Source organism: Aquila chrysaetos, chromosome 1, assembly GCF_900496995.4.
Source record: "Aquila chrysaetos chrysaetos chromosome 1, bAquChr1.4, whole genome shotgun sequence".
In the NCBI taxonomy this organism is placed as follows: Eukaryota; Metazoa; Chordata; class Aves; order Accipitriformes; family Accipitridae; genus Aquila; species Aquila chrysaetos.
The window spans coordinates 54,033,424-54,050,289 of record NC_044004.1 but is presented as its reverse complement, the minus strand read 5'-3'; the positions used below and the strand labels follow the sequence as shown (position 1 = coordinate 54,050,289).

Below are 16,866 nucleotides of genomic sequence, written 5' to 3'. Positions count from 1 at the left end.
AGGGAAATGGGAGAAGATGCTGCCTCGGAGAAAGAAACTGGAGAGAATGAACCCTCTTCTCACAAAAATGTCCTTAGCAAATGGAAAAAATGTGGTGGAGGGATAACTTTTCTTTGCGCTGAAACTCAGGGATCTGCTTCCTGAACTGCTGGGGAAAAAAAAATGTGATGTTTTGAGGCTGGTACATTGAAGGTATGATAGCTAGGAGCTTACAGCAATTCATCAGTCCCTTTCAACATCTGCCAGCTCTCACCTCTACAGCTGCAGGGCAGCCTGGCTTGAATGGCTAGAAGGTGGGGAGCAAAAAAATAAAATAAAAATTATTTCACATGTTTCAAACTAACAAAAATGGGGTACTAAAAAAGTCTGATTTGGTTTTTCACTTTCTTTTTTCATTACACTATCTCTAGAACTGGGATTCTTCATTGTATAGAAACATCAAATTTTGATCATGTAGTCAGACCTTTTGGAAAAAAAAGTCTAGTGGATAATGATGCTAGAGATTAGCCTGGAATTAGTGCTGAAGATACAGTATAAGCAGCTAGTAGAAATATCATAGCCATTTTCTCACAAGACAGCTCTAATAAATCTGGGTTCCTTTCAGTAAATTACCACATTATTTCTTGTGGTTGCTTTGGCTTTTATCCAAATATGTATGTGTTAATGCCAGTGATGAGAATTCAGTGTTTGATTCTCTGCTTCACTAGTTTATTTTTTTTAAATGGAAATGGATGGAAGGTAAAAATGTCTTGACACATTATAGTTCAAAAAAAAAGCAAACTCAAAGATACATCTTGGTATTCCAGGCATTCCATTAGAAAATGGACTTTTTGGTTTTTCTGACTTTTTATTTGATTAAAAAATTAGGCTTCTGAAGTTTAAAAACCCACAGCATGGTTTTTGTTATTAGATGAACCACTAAATACCAATATTATGACACTGTGTCACTAAGACATACTATTTTATTTCATAGAGTGAATTTGCTTCATGAGACTAAGTCTATAACATTTGTTATGCTTAGTAGTTCACAGCCTGGGTACTAGATAGATGAACGAGTAGATAGAGAAAGAGTTAGAACACAAGTTAGAGAGAAATCAAAGATCATTTTCCATCAAAAGGGCATAGACCTGTTATATAGCTTTGGAAATGGATTTTAAATTAACCTATAAAAAAGGTAGTAAATATCTGCAGGAAATGAGAATAATAAGAATGTGTTTTCTTGGAAGTCCTTGTGAGGAGCACATTTCTTCAAGGTTCCTGGCCTCTCTCCCTCTAGCTGCTCCTGACTCGGATGACGTTGCTCTCTACGTCGGGATCGTCATAGCTGTGATCGTGTGCCTGGCTATTTCCGTGGTTGTGGCCCTGTTTGTCTATCGCAAGAACCACCGTGACTTTGAGTCAGATATTATTGACTCCTCAGCGCTAAATGGGGGATTTCAGCCTGTTAACATCAAGGCTGCAAGGCAAGGTTAGTTGTCATTTCACTCCATGGTGACCAGTTCGGGAAGATGCTATAAGGTTATGGTCTCTTGGGCTACATGAATGATACTCGCTGGATGCTTGTTGGCACTTGACAAAAGGGAGAAAGATCATACCCGTTTGTTTCTGATAGTCAAGTGCTCAAAACTCACATTGGCGTTTTTCAGATGTGCTCAAGAGCATAAAGCAGAGGAATTTAACTTCTGAAGAGAGAGCGTGAATGTGAGAGTGAAACACAAAGACTTTTATGAAAATAGAGGTCCAGCTCAAATTGAAATCAAAGGCAAAGCTCTGACAGAAACAACAGAGGCAGGAGTGATACTACAGTACAGTAATTCTATCACATCTTTCTCCCCTTTGTTTCACTAATAGCTTTTTTTATTGTGCCCTGTCTCCACAGGTATAAATAGTAGTTTAAGAAGTACTGTACTTTCAGTAGACAATGTAGAAGAAGAAGTTGCAGTAGAACATCATTTAATAATAAGCATTTTTATCACTGGTGTGTAACATCTTGATTATTGCTACACTTCACTGGCCAGAAAAAAACCACTCTAAAGTTAGTGCTGGCTTTTTCAAGACCCATATTTAGGCTGTAGAGTTCCTCTTTTTTCGCAGTATGTGTGCAAAAAGAATAAATCAAAGTAAGAGTTAAGGTGACAAGAGAGTTGTCATGTGGAAGATTAGCAGAAAAGTCATTTTCTTTGCTGGGGATACTTTTAAAACAAATCTCCAAAATGTGTGATGCAGGTACTAATCCCCCACTGTGGGGAGTCACGGGCATGATGACTTCATAGATTTGTTCTGTCTTTTATTTCAGGAATGCTATCGTTAGGCCAATTAGATAAATTGGTTAATGATTCTCACTTAGCATTTAGGGAGGGGCTATTAGTTAATAAAACTATATCCACTGAGTATGGAAAACATCTTGCCCTGAAGCTAAGCATGTCATACTGGAAATCTGAGTGCAGCCTGGAAAAATAATCCCAGTGAAAAAAATCCTTAGAGCAGAAACGTGCTGTAATTTTGTATGACAATTAGATTCCATAGCAGCTGGGGCAATACAAGCCCTGGGAGTTTGCTGTAGAGATGCATGGAAAAGGAGACTAAGGTCAGTCTGCAAGGACTTTGCGTATCTTAACCTTTGGTAGGAAGTGCAAAATACAAAATACAGAACGCAAACCCGAACCATTACCCGGAAGAAATTCATCAGAATAGAGAAGTAATATGGTTCTTCTTTCTCATCTCCAATGCAGACCTCCTGGCAGTGCCACCAGACCTCACTTCAGCTGCAGCCATGTACAGGGGTCCTGTTTATGCCTTGCATGATGTCTCTGATAAAATCCCAATGACCAATTCTCCGATCCTGGACCCACTGCCCAACCTGAAAATCAAGGTTTATAACACCTCTGGTGCAGTCACCCCCCAGGATGACCTCTCTGACTTCTCCTCCAAGCTGTCCCCGCAGATTACACAGTCTCTGCTGGAGAATGAGACCCTGAACATGAAAAACCAGAGCCTTGCTCGGCAAACAGACCCATTGTGCACTGCATTTGGGACCTTCAACTCTTTAGGAGGTCACCTAGTAATTCCGAATTCAGGTAAGTGCTAGCCATGTTGGCTTAAAGGCTCAGTTGTTTTGTATTTTTAAAAGTGGAGTTAACTTGCTTTTATGCAGGAAAAAGCAGGGTCTCTCCTGGGACTCTGCCTTTTCTTTGTTCAGAACAAACAGATGGGTTTTTCCCCCCGATTCACGTCTACCAAGGTACTTCAAGTATTCTTTTCCCAAAGTCCTGGCCACCTTTTTAACAGAATATTGCAGGGCTCTTTTAGCCACTTTCTGAGACAGGAGAGCCTTCAGAGCTTCCCTGTGTGAAGTGAGATTCACCATCCTTGACCTTTTCCTTTCATGCAGCTCTAGAAAAGGGACTGTGAGCCAGAAAGCCTCAATCTTGTCATCACACATAAAAAGGACAAATTAATTAAAAAACAAATCGGTTGTTCCACTTCCAATTCATTGCAGACTGTGTGGCATTGAAGTAGGACAGCAGAATATTAATTTTTGGAAGGCTTTTTTCCTGCACGCATTACATACCCAAGGAAAATAAGGCCCAAGAGTGTCTGTTCTGTATTCCTCTCCTTGTTATACATATTGTTGACTTGTTTTACAACTAGGAAAGAGGGGGACTGAGCAACGAGTGCCTTTTGATGTAATTGCAAAGTGCTGCTCAGTCTTTCTCATACTGTACGAGGCCAGGCTGCCAGACCCCCTTCAAGCCGCCCAGGCACCAGGAGGCAGTTTCAGAGCATCCAGGGAGCTCCTGGGCAGCCTTGGGAGAGCTCAGCTCTTGCAGCTGGATTTTTTAGGGAAGCCATACTACTGTTTGGTTCCTAAATGAAGTGTTGATGTTCAAAGGAAGTGCAGCACCTAGATGTTCCCATGGGTTTGGCATGCTAATGAAGAGCAACATTAACATCTAAAGTGGGGTTGAATCAAATGCATAAAACACTGGATGTGGGGGATAAGCAGGCTACACAGTGGTCAGGAGTCCCCCTGCCTGGTTTCTCTGGAGCTCTGAGTCCAGGTAGGACCACAGTACATGTGAGACCACAACTCACAGCTACCTGACACGATAGCTCAAGGTTTCACAGCATTTCTGCCTTCCTCCTTTACATCTTGTGGTCAGCTCTTGGCCATTTTACAGCATGGTACTCTGACCGAGGAGATATGCCTACCCTTGCTTCCCGCTCCATTGCTGGATCTTTTCTTGTTGTTGTCTGTTGACGTTATGAAGAGAACAAAATGCCTAGGTGGCCAGGGACCTAGGTGGTTTGGTCCTTCCAGGATGCAGCCCGACACTGCCCGGGAAGCAGCCAAAAATCATCAATGAGCAGTAGCCCCTCCCTTCTGAGTTACTGTGGAACAGGGGGCAAAAATAGCCATTAAATTTAAGTGAAAGCTGAACTAGTTAAAGAAATCTGGGGCTGACTGCTGATCAATGTTGAAAATTCATGCTATACAATCCTGGATTTCACATTTCTCTAAGTAGCAGCTGAAGGTGGATATTAATACTTGGGTTTCTTATGCCATGGTGGTGCACGTTGTCAGCAAAGTCTATTAGTCACATTTAATTCACATATATTAATATCAATTTATAAAGAAAAAAAGGTTATTTATTGCTGTAATCCCTTCAAAATGATTAAAATAAGTTTTGTAAAATATATCAATCTGTCTACCGCTACCGTGTATGCCTCCGTGCTGCTTCTAGATGTATGTATATCCTCCTACTGATACAATCAAAGCCCTTCATTTACACTACGCCTGCCCTGTTACAGTGGAGAAAATGCACAGGTGAGGTTGTAACAACAGGCCTGTAAAGAAACAAGTTTCAGAAGGCTTTCATGGAAAATGCCTTCCTAGCTAATCCCTCCCCTTCAAAGCCAGGTATGGGACTACGCCCCTGTACACCAACACATGGGACGTCTCCAGCATAACCAACTCACATATGCTAAAGAAAAGAGACAGGGCCATGCAAGGTTTCTATAAAGCCTCTCTTGTGCATATGCATATACGCAAATAATCTGCCTGTAGGTTTGTAGTAATAACCGTATTAAAATCCTTGCACTGATTCCCAGCTAATCCACATCTGCAAAGACAGCTGGCTTAGACGTGTCCAGCAGAGTGAAATAGTTGGTTCGTGTGCCGTGTTTGTCACGTAACGACAGGACATTTCTGAAATGGCAGTAATGTAAGAACAGTGTTTTGTAATCAAGTGTGCAGCTAATCACCACTGAAAAGGGCGCCGAGCATATTTGCCCAGATTTTTTCATGGTTGGATACCTGAATTTGAGCCACTTTACAGGACTAGGCATATTCAAAATACCAAGAAGCCCAATTTTGTCTCCCTGGTAGTCTAATTAGAAGCTGAGTGCATTAAAAGACGGGGTGCCAATCACAGAAGCCATCTTTCAGGAAACAACTTGTTCTTGTTGCTTCCTGGGACAGTGCTCCGCTGCCTTTCTTGCCTGATTTTAATTAAGTAAGAATTGCCTAGGGAGAAATGTCCCGTTACAGCTGTTGGAAATTGTAGTCAGAGTTGTTTGTTTTTCCATCATTTTACAAGGTAAGCAGCAACGTAACCATCTGTCTGCTCTTTAAATAAAATAAAAGGGAAGAAAATCCTCTTCTCCACTCCTGTATTTCAGTGCCAGTGCACAAGAGGAATAAGAACAGGCCAGTTGACCACCAGAGATGTCAGGGTTGCAGTAAATACTTTTTCTCACAAGTTGCTGAGGTAATTTAGAGTCTTCTGGCAAGGTTGGATGAAAAATCTGGCATTGCAGGCTTCATCTTCTGCCTCTCCTGTCACTCCACAGACCCACTTGCCTTTTTCTCTCCACTTTATCTTTTGTGTCTCTTCTGTTCTGCAGGAGTAAGCTTGCTGATCCCAGCGGGGGCCGTTCCACAAGGGAGAGTCTATGAAATGTATGTGACAGTTCACAGGAAGGAGAACATGAGGTAAAAGACTGCCTTTGTTTGCTTGTGCATTAACGGAGGGGAAAAATGTACTAACTAAAGACCTGTGGTAATATGCTTATGCAAAGCCTCCTGCGTTGAAACTATTTGCTGACTTGGAGGTAAATGCGAGCAAAGCCGAGGATAAACTTTGCCACAAAACCAGCTCAGACTTTTGCTTTTCTAACCAAGAGTTGCACTCTGCAGCAAGCCCTCAGGCTGGGGGGATGCTGAATCGTAGCCAGAAGCAAGGAAAATGTGCCAGCATGACTTTGGTGCAGCAGAGAAAGTGTGAGGTAACCTCTTAATAAAGACCCGTGCTGCAAAGGACAAGGGAGCGGAGGAGCAAGGTGACAAATAGGCTCAGCAGAGGGACAGGTGCCTGAGCACCTGGCTTGGAGAATCTCCTCTCCTGTTATAATGAATGTGAATTTTTATTTTACCCTTCATGGGCTTGGCTAGTCCATGCAGTGAAGAGGATGAAGCCAAAGCTTTTGGCGTTCTCCACCCCTCCTTGCTCCGAGGTGGAAGTAAGCGAGTAGTTGTCCTGCTTACGCCCAGGCACTCCACACCAAGGGCCACCCAGAGCCAATGTTGGGATGACCCCCGTTGTTCTCACCTGTTATCTGCATGTGTGGCCAATTCATATTCTAGATCTTAATGTCTACTGTGTGTGATCTGGCAGCCTTGGCATAAACAAAGAGTTTCTGAAAAGGCCAAGATACTGTTTGAAGCAGTTTAGGAAAATCTAATGAAGAGAAAGGTGAGATCTTAGTATGAAGAATGGACTCATGTGCACAAAGGCTGAATGGCAAATGTGAATCTAAGCAATCATTACACGGTACTTTGCCTCTTTCCCCTCCTCATAGCTAGATACATTTTTTGGCTCAGCCCCTTAATGGCTTTTATTATGTGCTAAGCCACAGCTGTTTATACACTGCGTGATATTGAACACCATTCTTTAGCTTGGTAGTCTTTCACCCATGCTAAAATAATCTGCTTGAAGAAAAAATAAGTAACCCCTCCACCCACCCTTTTGCATATATTATTCATTGCCTGCTCTTTGAAAATAGCTAATTGCAGCTACAAAAAAAGTGTCTCTGTTCATATCTAGTATTGATTGTATTCCTATTACTTTTGGCTGTGTTTTAAAGACACTTATAAACAGTATTGAAAAAGAACTCTTTCCTGCAGAAGGAAAAAAAAATTAAAATCAGAGGGCATCCCCTGTTATTCAGCTTGCCTCCAAATCTCCCTTTTTAAAATATCTAAATATTCAAAAAAAATTTCATTTCATTCCTCGGAGGAGCTATTTGTGCAATTATTTTCTTTCCAGCCAGTTACGGAGGGAATCCCTGCCTCCTTTTTCATGCAGCTGTGGACAACCAATGTCACATGCTAGTCTGATTTATTTTCTTCAAGGGTCATAAAGCCCGCTCTGCATGCTTTGTGATAGCTGTTACTCAGCAGGTCACACAGGGGATAGAAGGATAGGTTAACCTGTATTGGGAAAAGCATGCTTGGAGCTGTGCTCTGCCAAACTGAGCAAGTGTGGTGAAGTACACCTGCAGAAGTGAACGGAGAGGTATGAATCCTCACTTGCAGTGAAGACTTTGAGAAGTGATTTCTTTCCCTAGAAGAGGAGAGCAGAGAGCGGGCTGCCTTGGCCATGGGGCAGCAGGGCTCATCCCATCGTGGTGGTAGTCGCTTCCTGGGTGCACAGACCCCAGCTGCTTATTTGATTTATGGCAGCTTTTCAGCCCCCCTCCAGCATGCCAGGCTTGTCATGCTCGTGGAAACCAACCACTTCTAGGACATTTAAAATGGAGCTCGTCAGGTGTTGTCTAGATCATTCGGAACTGAATAGTCACCGAAAAGGGCTTAAATGTCCTCCTGTGTTAACCTGCTCCCTTTCCCCAGGTGCCCAGGAGCAGAAGGGGCTGTAATGGTCTCCTGCTGCAGGACTGTGTTACCAGACACTTCACTTGCTGTAGCAGAGCTGCAGCTCGGTCAAAGCCTCTTTTTCTGACTGCGTGGGCCACAGATGTTGCTTCATATAATTGGAGTCATATGGGTACCACAAGTTAGTGTGCAGCATAATTATTTTTTAAATCCGCTGCTGCACTCTTACAGCACTCCAGCAGAGAGTGATAGTCCACAGTAAGGACTATCTGCAGACATTTGCTTTTGTAGCCAAGCAGTAACTGGAGTGTGTTCAATAAACCCTGTGAGTCCCAATATTTATTTTCATGAGCACTGTGTAAATGTGTATGGGTTGAAAAGTCTTGTCGTGTGTTGATGTAGTTTGGAGGGGGACATATAGGAAACTATAAAATGGGTGTTATAATCAGAAATGAAGGCAGGCTCTTTTTCTTGATATACAACCACCACTGAGGTAAGAATGTGGTCCCCATAGCGCTACCCTAAATAGAACCAGTGCAGCAACAGAGAGGCATACCATCACAGCTCACATATCTCCAGCAACTTAAGATTTAGCTCACACTTTGTTTGTAGAAATATGAAACGACTTCTGAACAGTCAAGCTGAAACAGGAAATCTGTTATCCCTCAGAGTCCTGCAAATTCCCCTTTTCTTTTCCTTCCTTTGTTTTCCTAATACATTTCCCCAGTTAGTCTCTGAAACCTGTAGTACAGACATTTGAGACACTTTGTAACCCAGTAATATCACTCTTTGTGTTGCCTTGCAGATTGGTTAGGAGAGCTTTTCGAGAAACTCTATTTATTCCATTTCATAACCATCAAAGCATGTGAGAGCAGGAGGGTCATCCTAAAAGCATTATCCTTCTGCAGTGAATTGGGTTTCTGATGGCTTGCACTTGGAGGCAGTTGTTTTCTCTAAGTGTGTTAGCGTGCCTGTGGCACAGTGGGTTTTCTCTTTTCCTAGACTAATACTCCAGCAGGCTGTTTTTCCTGCTCCTGCACTGCGAGGTCATCCCTATTCTGCCTGTCATTCCGGGCAGGATGGATGGCAAGCAGCTACTGGACTCTGATCCCTGGCTGGTGTGTTGATCTCATGGAAAGGTCCATGTGCTTTATGAAGTGGCTACAGTGGGAAAAGGATATCTATGTATGTATGTGTGTGTGTTTGTACACGTATATGTGTATGTGTGTATATATATATATATAAAACTGAAAAAATGACAAGCCTATGAGACTATTTCACACCTATCAGACAGGTTTCTGTCTTGAAGCTCATTGGCTTTTTCAATGGTGATCAGATGCTCTCTCCCTTAGTCTAGTGAAGTATCACTGACTTTGAGATTTGTAAGAAGGGGTCCCTTCTTGAGTTGTGGTTTCACCTATAAAATAAACACATTGCTGTGACCAGTACTTGGCAAGAGCCTGTTGCCAGGAGCATCTGTGAGAGCCTAGGTCTTACACGATTTAAGGATTAAATAGCATGAGTATAAACCTCCAACCTTCAGGATTTTCTTGACTGCCTCGGGTTAAAAAACAAATTTAGCTCTGAGCTAAATTAGTGGAGCTGTGTGCTTCCTTCAGAAACATCTGGCACTGGTCCGTGCTAGACAGGGTCTGGGTCTTGATGGACCACTGGTTTGATCTCATATGGCAGTTCCCGTGTTCCTGCGTGAACCCCTGCCGAGCTTGCACAGCTTTAGGTGGAGCTACTCTTGCATACTCTAATCAGAGGCAAGAACTGCGCTAAATACGGCACAGTGAAGGACACTCCTGTATAATCCATCACACAGGAGATGATGCAAATGAGAGTGGATGTCGCCATGCCCTCGAAATGTGACAACCCTGAAGAACAAGGGAAGCAGTGCTCCTGAAGATCTTGATGGAAGACACACATAAATTGTGCAACTTCCAAATTAGCTACCTTAAAAGAGGGAAGGGTTGGGTGAGCCTTGTCAGGGTTTGGATAAGTGGCTTCATAGTGTATGTATAGACTTTATATTAAAGTCACACAGCTGATCAATGAGTTTGATCCAAGGAGAAATGTTGCTTTTTTCACCAGTAAACTCTAAGCTTAGTGATGTGAAATAAAAGAAATTGAAGTCTTCTGCATCTCATTTCTCCACCTTCCTTCTGTATCTCAGTTGCATAAACAAAATTACTTTGCAACTCCAGAAGACAATTTCATGAAGTGCCACTCACTATAATTGAAAAATTCAACATAAAAAAGACCAAAGCATGAGCAAAAGGGGAGGAAAACTTTTCAGATCATTTGCCTTCTAAAGATAGACTGGTAGAAGAACCAGGGTCAGTCAAGAATATTAAGTTTGAAACTTAAGAAGCAGCACATATTAAAAATAAAGCCCCAGCAATGAAAGGAGAAATAAAATGTCTTCCCTCTGGCTTTTGGCTAAGCTGTGTAGAAGGGTTGCCATGTGTTGCTATGAGTTAGCCATTCCTCTCTCCCTGCTCTGTCCTGTGCTTCCTGAGCTGCTGTGATTGCCTGTAACGTCTACACATGGTGCCAGGGAGCACAATGTAGGCCCGCTGAGGAGCAGAGATTTCTCTAGTTGTGCTCACATCTGCTGTGTGACAGCTACCTTAATGAATACGGTCTGGCTCATTACAGGGAGATGGTTTTGAATGAGTAATCCCATTAAAACCACAAATTTGATTGTGAAGGGACCAGATATAGTGAATAAAAGTTTGTTTGCTTTTAAATAAAAGTTGACTGTTCTTGATAAGCGGTGCAGGATGGGACAACATCTAAAAATATCTGAAGACCTTTCAGTTACTGTTAGTGCCTTTTAATAGCAGTGCCATTAACGGATTGAATTTTAGTCTCAGTCACATCTTTGTAAAACAAAAACATCTCTTTTGCCTGCAGTGAAGTGACTTCGGAGTCATACAGCTGAATGCCCAGTCTCGTCTAACAAGTTGTCCCTAGACTGCTGCAAGCCTAAAGCGAAGCACATGTGGATGTGGTTTTTGGGGGGTTTGGGGTTCTTTTTTGGATCACAGCCTAAGAGTAGGTTCTGGCCCACAGTTTTGAAGATGTCTGCTCATATATCTTTCTGCTTTGGAGGAGATAACTCCCTTGCTCTATATGCTCCCCTGTGTCCGTGTTTGTGCTGGATCTCCTGCGATCTGCAACACAGAAACTGCAATACTCGATCACAACAGGAGCTCATCTACGCCACGATCCTGACTTTCCTGGTTCTGCATCACCGGCTCTGGAGAAGGAGTCATAGAATCATAGAATAGTTTGGGTTGGAAGGGACCTTAAAGATTATCTAGTTCCACCCCCCTCCCCCCCCGCCATGGGCAGGGACACCTTCCACTAGACCAGGTTGCTCAAAGCCCCATCCAACCTGGCCTGGAACACTTCCAGGGACGGGGCATCCACAACCTCTCCGGGCAACCTGTTCCAGTGCCTCAGCACCCTCATAGTGAAGAACTTCTTCCTTACATCTAATCTAAATCTACCCTCTTTCAGTTTAAAGCCATTAACCCCTTGTCCTATCACTACATGCCCTTGTAAAAAGTCCCTCTCTGGCTTTCCTGTAGGCCCCTGTTAAGTACTGAAAGGCTGCTATAAGGTCTCCCCAGAGCCTTCTCTTCTCCAGGCTCAACAACCCCAACCCTCTCAGCCTGTCTTCATAGGAGAGGTGCTCCAGTCCCATGATCATCTTTGTGGCCCTCCTCTGGACTCGCTCCAACAGGTCCATGTCCTTCTTATGTTGGGAGCCCCAGATCTGAACACAGTACTCCAGGTGGGGTCTCATGAGAGCAGAGTAGAGGGGGAGAATCACCTCCCTTGAACTTCTGGTCACGCTTCTTTTGATGCAGCCCAGGATATGGTTGGCTTTCTGGGCTGCAAGTGCACATTGCCGGGTCATGTTGAACTTCTCGTCAACCAACACCCCCAAGTCCTTCTCTGCAGGGCTGCTCTCAATCCATTCTCCTCCCAGCCTGTATCTGTGCTTGGGATTGCCCCGACCCATCTGCAGGACCTTGCACTTGGCCTTGTTGAACTTCATAAGATTTGCACAGGCCCAATCTCAAGCCTGTCAAAGTCCCTCCGGATGGCATCCCTTCCCTCCAGCGTGTTGACTGCACCACACACCTTGGTGTCATCAGCAAACTTGCTGAGGGTGCACTCAATCCCACTGTCCATGTCATCGACAAAGATGTTAAACAGCGCCAGTCCCAATACCAACCCCTGAGGAATGCCACTCATCACTGGTCTCCACTCGGACATCGAGCCATTGACAGCAACTCTTTGAGTGTGACCATCAAGCCAATTCCTTATCCACTGAGTGGTCCATCCATCAAATCCATGTCTCTCCAATTTAGAGACAAGGATGTCATGCTGGACAGTGTCAAATGCTTTGCACAAATCCAGGTAGATGACATGCGTTGCTCTTCCCTTATCCACCAATGCTGTAACCCCATCGTAAAAGGCCACCAAATTTGTCGGGCATGATTTGCCCTTAGTGAAGCCATGTTGGCTGTCACCAATCACCTCCTTATTTTCCATGTGCCTTAGCACAGTTTTCAGGAGGATCCGCTCCGTGATCTTGCCGTGTACAGAGGTGACTGACTGGAAGAAAATTGCTCGTAATGAATGACTACACAATAACTTGTCTTCAGGGGAATTTGTTGTTTACTAATTCCATCAATTAGTGTTGGGCTTATGCCTTGAAGCAGAAAGATTAATATCTCTTGTATAATATATCTTGTCTACTGCATCTGTTTCTGTTCTCATTAGCTATAGTAAGGCATAATCCTTTTGTTTTAAAATGGAAATTGGAAACAGTAAGAAATAAGAAAAGATCTGTCAAGAGATTTTTGTTCCTTTTTCCTGTCAGTTGTCATAGGGTACCTCTCTGCTGTATGTGCCATTACATGGTTTAGCCTCACTCCTCTGGGTTTCAGGTGTTTATTTTTGAGATCTCACTGCAGTCCCTAAACACACTGCTACCTGCAGTCACATTAGAGCTGGATAGGAAAGGGAATATCACCTCAGCGTGCTTTGACATGTCTTGTCCCATACAGCCCCAGAAATCAGATTTGCTTTTTGCCACTGTGCCACATTACAAGTTGACGCCTGCTGCGTTGCAGTAAGCTCACCTGAGATCTTTTTCACTTTCATTGCTTTCTTTGCTACTAAGTAACTACGTTTGGAAATTGTTTTGTTGCAGCAGCGTGAGCTGCTCTACAATTAATAGGATTTTATTTCCTACCCATATTTTTACCATCTCTGGATCTTTTGCATTATTTTCTGGCTCGCATTGTTACTTGCAATAATTCCTTATTAATTGTTATCAGTAAATTTAATGATTGAGTTGCTATTTACATTGTCTTCCACATTGAGAGTAGAAATCCTGGCCTCACAGTAGTCAGAGAGAGGTTTAGCATGGACATCAGAGCTGGGATTTCACCTATTCAGTGACACTGACCCCTGTTTCACACCACTCAAGAACTTCTCTGCAATTCATTGGATCTCAGTTTTTAAAGGTTTGTCTGCATGAGGTGGATGGTGGAGAGTCACCAGGACTGGCAGCGTTCAATAACTTTGGGGTGCCGGACTCAGATGCATGTCTGGTTGGCAATTTGGGACTGCAAAGTCAAGCACCCCCGCAACTGGCCCATTTTTCTGCTCTTCACTCATCAGAGTGTCCTGTATCATAAATATCCAGGTCAGGAGCATGCATATCTCATCCACTTGGCAATAAATGTAGTAAGTCTGGTCCGCTTCCCATCTCACTTGCTGACTGTGCAGGCTGGAGCGCCTCCCAACTTCGTGTTCTGCATCATTTTTTTATACTTGTGCTAATCGGATATAAAATGTGGCAGCGCAGAATCATGCCCTCCATCAGAGTCCTAAAATTTAACACCTAACAAAATTTTGTCACGGAGCAGTGACTAAACTTAATTTTACTTTGAGACAACTTTAGGCTGTATGATTTATCAGTACCATATTATTTTAATGACCTTTTGGCTTTTTTTAACTGCATGCATCGGTGCTCAGATTCTTGTCGATTTTAACTCATTTTTCACCTAAAAGGCACTGTATGAGGTTTTTTATGGCAATCATGATATATTCCCTGCTATATTCTTTTTGACTGCTGGTTTTGTAATTCAGTCCAAAAATCTCTGATAACTTGTAATTTTTTTCCTTCCTTTTTCATGGGTCAGTAGTCTTTTAGATGAAGTTAGGTTAACCAGATGATTAAGTCTATAGCTTGTCATATCTGTAGCTTTCCAGACAAACATTGTAATTTTGAAAGATCTTTCTCATAAGACATTATGTTTTTTGAAATTTCCTGAATTAGACTGTAGGAGAGTGTAAAAATATCCATTAATGCACAAGGTAGATGACCATTAAAAACCACTGCCACACTGTGAGTGTTTTTTAGGCTTCTTGTTGCTTCTTATGAAAAAAAAAAAACCTGAAGTAAATGAGTCTGAAAAAGAAGCAACATTTTAGTCAAAAACTGCCCAATGATTTATTCAGTTCAGTCTTGCAAGAGAGTGATCCCTGATCTTCTTAATCTGAATCCAGAGATCTGTACAGCATGCAAGAGGAGCTGGACTAGGTACTCCATCTGCTAGTGTTTCATTTCTTTTGTGTACTGTTTGTTAGGCTAAAATATCTGGCATAACACGATAGCTGTCCAGATTGTTATACTTTACATCTTTTTTGAAAGGCAGCTATATTGCAGCTGTTTGTTTCCAGTCCACGGCTTTTCAGAAACAATTGTTAAGTCATTTAGTAAACTCATCAGTTAATTTCCACAGATGCATATCATCTGGATTCACTGATTTGCATAGATTTAAATTTTTCCATGCCGGACCTTTTTTTTTTTTTTCTTAAATGTTATAAAAACCTCCCACAACATTTGTAGCAATGAGATGCTTTTCAAAAGTGCCTTTGTCCCACTTTGAAAAAGATTTCTCAAAAGTTTTTCATTTTCTGTGAGATTAATGGAATATTCAGGGAGAATTAAGGTGGACAAAATTAAGTTATGCCTGTGGACATATCTTTGCAATAGCCAGAATAGCTGCAATAAATTGGATATCGGAACAACTTCTGTCCTGATTTAGCCTCCTTGAAAATGTTATCTAAGATTACAGCTACTTTTTTTTGCTCTTTCTTTTGGTAGAGGCAAAGACTTACAGAAATAAACAGTATTTAATGTTGTCTCAACTAATTCCACTAAGACCAATACAGATGTAAATACAAGTATTTGTAAATGCAACAAGGGATTGAACCCTTAGCTGGAGCAGAGGACGGGAGGTCCTGTGGGCAGATCTGGAGTTTAAGCGCAGATCACATTGAACACTTTTAATCTCCCGCTTGCTGTTTTCTGGATCATGAATTTGTCCTCTATATTATTTGGGGAAGGCAGCTGATGAGGCACATTCAGCTGTATTTGTCATACACCAGATGTCGTGATAGTTAAAGTCACTCATGCTTCCTCTGTTTTTAAGCTCCTCAGCAGTTGGTCTGGGATAGTTTACGCATGCACAGGCACACACACACACACACACGCTTTATCATTTACAAACTACAGTGTATGCTATGTATCCTAAATATTTATACAATTTCCCATAACACCCATTCCTAGTGACTGACAGCAAGCGCACTGGACAATACCCGTGTTTTTAACTGAACAGCTCTGGGTTATCAAGAGAAATCTCAGGCTTTGCAAGCGTGTTTTGCTCTCTGCACTATTACTTGCCATCCCTTCGCCCTCTCTCCCTGCCACCGGTGACACCTGCTCCCCGCAGGCGTATTTGCAATAGCCATTTTAGTAGATCTGAATGCCTTCTAAGTAAAATAGAGTATCAGTGGGTTTGGTGATGACTGAACTCAAACTGCACATCTCAGATGTGCTGTATACCACTTACTAGGTTTCACACGTGCTCATTAGTTCATTCTCTTCCTCTGTTCTTCAATTTTCTCTGTCCAGACAGTAAATAATTCTCACACATGGTGCTTACAAGAGCCACTGTTCATTTTTATATGCTGCGAAACAACTGCCAAAAGCAGCAGTGACCACATTTCAGCAGTGGGTGAAACGAAGCTTCTGCATACAGTCGGCAAGGATCCTTCAGAGTGGAGGGTGCTCAGCAAGTGAGGTCTATAATTTGCTGCCACCTAAGCCTGCATTTTGACAAATGAGTGATATCTGGCAAAAAAAAAAAAAAAAAAAAAAAAAAAAAAAAATTGGGGGATTTGGAAAAAAAAACCCAAGCCCAAACCATACCCACCCATTCTTTGCTTGCACAATCTTTTTATTTTAAGAGAAGGATTTTTTATTTTTACATACCTGAATGTACCTTTTTGCCTTTTTCAACTTACTTAACATATCCATCTTTCTGTCTCCTCATCAGGCCTCCTGTAGAAGACAGCCAAACCCTGCTGACACCGGTGGTGAGCTGCGGCCCACCAGGAGCCTTGCTAACCCGGCCTGTCATTTTAACCATGCACCACTGCGCAGAACCGAACACGGAGGACTGGCAGATCCAGCTGAAGCACCAGGCTGCCCAGGGGCCGTGGGAGGTGAGGCTCCAGAGCTCCAGCCTGTGTGCTGACTGCGTGGAGGGCTCTCTGCTAGTACCCTCAGCTGCCTTTCTGAACAAGGATGCCTGTATTTTGGGTTTTCCGTGTGAGATGCATGGCTGCTACGGGCAGGCAGGAGTGCCCTTCAATACCAGGTGTCTAAGCTGCCCAGTGGTCATGCAGAGATGCTGTCTTGGGGCAGTTTGGTGCCTCCTAGTTCTAGCTATTTTCCATGAAATAGCCTCCATCACAGGATTTCGGCACTTGAGCTTTTGGTTGTAGCAGGATATTGTGCCAAAGTCATGGGGACAGAAGGAAGAGAAAAGGCAAAATAAAAAACAGTGGCTGAAAATAATTTCTGACTT

The 16,866-nt window shown here is 42.7% G+C and overlaps 1 protein-coding gene across 2 annotated transcripts in view; it reads left to right on the top strand.

Annotated features, from left to right (window-relative positions):
* UNC5C (unc-5 netrin receptor C) overlaps positions 1-16,866 on the top strand; it is a 268,557-nt gene that overhangs the window by 232,625 nt on the left and 19,066 nt on the right. For both annotated transcript variants that reach the window (XM_030019891.2, XM_030019883.2), the window contains 4 exons: positions 1,277-1,468; positions 2,733-3,077; positions 5,908-5,995; positions 16,333-16,501. In XM_030019891.2, the coding sequence (XP_029875751.1) occupies positions 1,277-1,468; positions 2,733-3,077; positions 5,908-5,995; positions 16,333-16,501 (794 nt within the window). The remainder of the gene's footprint in view (positions 1-1,276; positions 1,469-2,732; positions 3,078-5,907; positions 5,996-16,332; positions 16,502-16,866) is intronic.